This window comes from Sinocyclocheilus anshuiensis, unplaced genomic scaffold, assembly GCF_001515605.1.
Source record: "Sinocyclocheilus anshuiensis isolate Anshui unplaced genomic scaffold, SAMN03320099.WGS_v1.1 scaffold524, whole genome shotgun sequence".
In the NCBI taxonomy this organism is placed as follows: domain Eukaryota; kingdom Metazoa; phylum Chordata; class Actinopteri; order Cypriniformes; family Cyprinidae; genus Sinocyclocheilus; species Sinocyclocheilus anshuiensis.
The window spans coordinates 554,511-560,262 of record NW_015555703.1 but is presented as its reverse complement, the minus strand read 5'-3'; the positions used below and the strand labels follow the sequence as shown (position 1 = coordinate 560,262).

Here is a 5,752-nt window from a genome sequence, read left to right as displayed (position 1 = left end):
CAATGATATTACGCAGCGCCTGAAAATAGGCTTATTGGAAGTTACCTAGCTAGGACTGTTTTCAGGCGCTGCGTAATATCATTGCGCCTGCTGCACCCATGGTATGGCAGCAAAGTTCCTTGGTTATTACGCCGGAATGAGAGTATTGTTCCTAGCCATAGAGAAAATCACAACTTTTCATTTTCCGTCGGTCTTAGTACACGATGTAACTACAGAAGAGTCAAGTTTTAAATAGGAAAAATATCGAAACTCTTTGGTCATTTTTGAGTGAGATGCTAACGGTCTAATCAGATTCAATGATCTATGCTAAGCTACAGCTAAAAGTGCTACCGCCAGACCCGGAGATCGGCTGAATGGATTCGAAAACGGTAAAACTCAACTGTTTAACTCTAGGGGAGTTGGAAAATGAGCCTATTTTCAAAAATAGTGGAGTGTTCCTTTAAGCTCCCCCAATGAAACTTAATATTTCCACATGTTTCACTTCAAGTCAATATACGCTTCAACAGTAGTATTATCACATCTTCTAACACTGAGCACCTGTACCGTCACTTCACCAGACATTTAACCCTCGCACTCAGAAAAGGCCACAAGGTTCACGTCAGCTATTCTGACAGAGCAAAATAGCCTTGATTCACATTTCACGTGTAGTATCTAAATCTCTACACATTATGTTACTAATATTTTACACACTATTCAAAATTCTGTAGGAATGAAGATTATTAGTAGCTAATTGAATTTGCATGTCTTATTTTCTAAATCAATGGGATCTGAACAAATTACAGTTAAATCTAATTTTAAGCATCTTTTTCTTTTCTTAAACACTCATTGATTTCTATCTGTGTGAAGTTTTGGAGGGGGCTGTATGGTGAGGGCCGTCTGTGATCACTGACCTGCCCCTGTTAAAGCAGCCATAATTCAGTGCTTCACATTGGCCCTTTGAAGAGCTCAGTCTATCACACTTTTCTCCTTATGGAATAATTTTAAATCAACGTCATCTCCTGCTGCCAGTAAATCTTTAATATTAACCATACGTCTTGGAAAACCGCAAGTCTGTGTACATGCTTCCTAAGATTATAAACCTATTTTCAGTCCTAGTTCAGCTTCAGGATATGGTTTCTGCTATGGTCTTTTTATAGAAACATTAAGGAACTAAGGATGTATTTAATTTGGTGTTGCTGATGTTACTTGTAATGCATGAAATGTCATAATTTCTGCTTTAAGAATAACAACACATATATAAATGAGGCCAGAGGGCTACTTTTATTCGGTTTAAAAGTAAACCGAATAAAGCCTGCATATTAAAGAACACAATCAAAGCCATCTGGTTCTGTGTGCCACAAACACCTGCATTTGATTCCCACTGGAAAATGTTTACTACCTTTTTCTGCTTTTGTCGTGCAAGGATCTAGATTGACATTTGAAAAAAGCCTTGAAATTAAATCCTGCAAAGATGTAATGAATGGTTATAATAGTAATCAAAGTTCTGTGATTAATTATGAAACTCTTTTGGAAACTCTATTGGAAATTCTATTATGAATTAAAAACAACAACATATGGCTCCCACTGAATGTTTTATTTAAAGATACAGGCAAGATACAAAACATGCTGTATGAGGTACCCTCACTTATGAGCAAAACAAAGCAAATAATTAATGAAATACATTGGGGAAAATGTTGAATAGAACTGGTAGATGCAGTTATTTTAATAAAATTAAACCATACAACAACCTATCACAAAAAAAACTAAATATTTATTTCATCATATTTTCACACATTTTTCCTCAGCAAAGTTTTAAAAAAGCATGTGATGACACAATGCTACTTAGGTCAGAAATTTACTCTGAAGCAAACTTTTCTTTTTGTGATATTTGGTTTTGAGATGAAACCAAATCAGTTGCACCTAAATAAAAACATCATCCAAAAGTATTTGAGTTAAAGGTGGGGTATGTATTTTTTCAAAAACGCTTTAGAAAACTAAGTCGGGCCAAGTACCAAAACAAACTTGTAGCCAATCAGCAGTAAAGGGCGTGTCTACTCATGATGTGGAGGAGAGAGTGCTCAGTGCACAGGACGGCCATTAACGAGCCGAGTGACAGAAAGATAGAGATGGTGGATAAAAAACAAAAGAGGACAACGTCTGCGGAACAAAAGAAGGTTTACGATAAGGCAAGAAGTAGAACCCACGTAAATATCGGATCAGCTTTCCAGCGCTGGAGAGAACTCAGAGAACGCTGAGGTTGCTTTGTTTCTTCTCGATAGGTGAGTAACACCGTGTCTACACCGGACGCGACAGTTGAACAGTTGACAGTTAAAGTCTGTCTACACTACGTTGAAAATCGTTTGAAATTTGTGTCAGTACGTCATAAATAGAACACAGCAGCAGTTTTCTGTTGGGGATTTGTCGTGTCGTGTCGCACTGCATCCAGTGTAGACAGCATCACTGATTATAAGGAGTTCTACAGAATTTTGTCGCGCCGCGCAGTGCCGCACGCATCTGGTGTAGACACGGTGTAACATTGGTTTTGCTTTGTTTCACAGAACTAATCGTTGCCTGGGTTGCTTGCGTACGTATGTGTGGGGCGGAGCTATCAAAATAGGGGCGAGACCCTTTTGGGGTAGGGCGTGTTTGTTTTGGTGATTTGAAATATCAACATTGGCTACCAGAAATCACTTACCCCACCTTTAAATGCATAAAGAGTGTAAACAGACCAACATGCTAGCTTGATGTCATGCTAGCTGAATCATGCTATGATCATGCAACTGTCCAGAGGATAGACATGCTACTTCCGGCATCATGGGCAATTTGGTTTATGCGCCCTCTCACACAGTCCACTGTAGCAAAGATTACAGTGCCGTTACGCACCTGGAAAGATACCCTCAGTCCCACACTTGCCCATACGCTTCTCTCTGGCATATGTCCACCAATCTGTTGAGCTACAGGGGCTGGCTGAACCCCCTGAGACCCACTCTGTTGGAGCAAGGTGAGTTTGATTAGACTGCATGAGTGGATAAGCTGCAGATCTAAAGCCACACTTGCTGTCCCTGCTTCCCGAAAGATGAAGTCTCTGTGATCTTTGGTTCCAGCAAGTGCAACTTGTGTAACCGCTGGACTTGTCTGATGGAAGAACAAGGCTTTATTCCGCACTGCACCAGAGGGGAGACCTCTCCTGGACACGGAGGCCGACAAGGCAGTGGACACGGCTGAAGGGATCCACACCAGACTGAGCATGCTGATCCCAGAGTCATCACCGAAGTAGCGCACATTGCACTGAGCGGGTGCAAGGATCTCAAAGGTGAGCATATCCCCAGAATCCACCGTGGTGGCTGCCGACAGAGATATAGATGTGTCTCTGTAGTGAACACCGGGCTTGAATGCACGGGTCAGCTCAGCACTGCTTCCGTTGTGGTTCACGTATGCAAGCAAGTAGAAGCCCTCAGAGATACAGGCTTGACCCATGGAGTACAATGCTTGCTGGAGGACAAACTTCACAGTGCCACTTTCTCTGAAGCGCACCCCTCGGTTGTCATGGGTCAAGCCAACCATGTAGGGGTCAGAGATGGATGATGTATGGAAAGCAGGGCGGTAGTTGGTGTGGTAGTGCGCAGAAGCTACGGCCTGAGCAGTCATTGCAACCGCACCTGTGTCATGAGACAACCAGAGCAAGCTGAAAGGTGAGATTAGGCTGCTCTGAAGGTGCACATCTTCATTGTCTTGGCTACACTGGTTGGTGGTGCTCTTGAGAGAAAGGTAGAGTACATGACCTGGCTCCACAGCAGCTGCTCCACTCACACTGGCACTCTGGAGAGATTTCCCCTCCCGATGCTCCAAACGCATCCCACTCAGATCCCGACCTTCATCTTCACTGGCGTTTAGTCGTAAGCATGCCTGAACAAAGCTGCGGCAGCCATGTTTTAAAGCAAGATTATGGTCAACCCAAACAAGACCATGCTGGTGAAGCACTATCCAACCATCAGTGCAGGAAAGAAGGCTTCCGTCACTGTTACCACGGATGTGAAGTTGCTTATCAGGAAGCTCACTACCCTTGGCCAGGTCAACGTTACCAGACCAGGAAAGAGAGAGCTTGCTTTCAGAGGGGTTGGCGCAAACCGCATCACTCAAGGCCAAACATGGGGACTTCATTGGCTGAGAATCGCATTCTGTACAGGCTTGACACTCTTTCATCTCAGAACTGTAAAAGTAAGAGTGCCCACACATCCCTGCGGCTTCTTCCCTCTCCGACATGCCGGAGCAGCGAAATCCCCCTGAAACAAAGCATTGTGCATAATCTCTTAGGAAGCAAACCTTAAACAACTCTGGAAGTCAGGTAGCCAACTTACCGGGTGTGTTGAGGCACTGGTTGAGTTCCTTGCATAAGTTTGGTATCTCTAGGCATTCGTCTCTGTCCTATTGGACAATTATAGTTGTTACCTTACAACTATACAAGATGTGACAGCAAGTGTTGGAACTCATTTCTTTGTTTGCATAAATGACATCAATTCTATGATCCAATTAAAAATGATCCTTTTTAAATTCACATAAACCTCAATTACAGCACTTTGGTACAGCAATAGAGTAAAAGACGTACCTGGCAAATCCTGTCAGCATGAATTGAACACTGAGCCACTAGAAAGAATCCCGGAGGGCAAACAGTGCATTTCTCACAATGTGGCCGGTCTGCACTGAAGTCACAGTACTCATCTGCTCGGCAGGATCCACAGCCAAGTAGAGGTCTCTCAGCATCTGTAACACTAGCATCCATGTTCATCTTTTGCATTGCGAAGGCCTCCTGAGAAAAGGTTCTAACCTGGGATTGGAGACCATCTAAATGGCTCTCAATGATCCCCTGTGGACCTCGTACAGATATCTGTTTGACGCTGTCAAGAAGAAGGTTGTATTGGTTCTTGACTTCCTCCATCTTTTCAAACATAATCCGTTGTTGGTCCAGTATTTCCCTTTGGTGGGCTAGGAGAGCATTTTGTTGTTCTCTCAGTGTGTTCTGAAGTTGCTTAACTTCAGCTTGCTGCCCCTGCAACTGTGCCACCAGTTTATCCTGACCTTTTGCCAAGTGCAAATGCAACACTAATGCATCTTCAGAATGGACCTCATTTGTGCCTGGTCAAAATTTAAGGAAAAGTATGACTTTTTATTTGAAATGAAGCTTTAGATTTGAGACACATTCAATTATTGATAACATGCATGCTTTAATATTGTAATTAAATTGACATGCTTCTACAAACTGCCTGAGGGAGCAGGCAACAATCCAACATGCAATCAATTCCGCATGGCCATGACCGCATGGTTTGCAATTTAGCAAGTGTATTACCATTTTTACAGAAATACAGGACTGATATCATAACACCAAGCACCCAATCACTGTTTACCTGGTTTGATGTCGCATGTTAACTGAATTCCAGTTGATGGCCCCCCTCGAGTTCCCAGCTCGGGAAATTCCCCCAATACTTGCTCGGCTCTGTCCTGCATATGGACAAATGAAAGTCTGCTTCTTCCAACATCTGACCCTGTGGTGCAGGCATCTCCGACACAGGAATGCTGTTTGGGATCTTGTCGCATCCGTACAGGTAGTTTACATCCGATTCCCTTGCAATCATTTGTATCATTATTTGTCGGTCTTGGCAAGCCTTGACAACCTCTTCCCGTGCATCCCTGTGCGTTGAACACCTCAGCCGTGATGGTCCTTGAGTTTACTTTCGGACTGCCAGTCCTACTGTGCTGTGGATGTATTACCGTGTAG

General features: G+C 43.3%; 1 protein-coding gene across 1 annotated transcript in view; it reads right to left on the bottom strand.

Annotated features, from left to right (window-relative positions):
* Positions 1 to 2,751: 2,751 nt before the first annotated feature.
* LOC107671645 (uncharacterized) overlaps positions 2,752 to 5,752 on the bottom strand; it is a 3,296-nt gene continuing 295 nt past the window's right edge. The window contains exons 2-5 of the mRNA XM_016464553.1: positions 5,382 to 5,752; positions 4,586 to 5,112; positions 4,338 to 4,404; positions 2,752 to 4,262 (exon numbers count right to left, since the gene is read on the bottom strand). The exon at positions 5,382 to 5,752 is cut by the window's right edge and continues 3 nt beyond it. Of these exons, the coding sequence (XP_016320039.1) occupies positions 2,752 to 4,262; positions 4,338 to 4,404; positions 4,586 to 5,112; positions 5,382 to 5,752 (2,476 nt within the window). The remainder of the gene's footprint in view (positions 4,263 to 4,337; positions 4,405 to 4,585; positions 5,113 to 5,381) is intronic.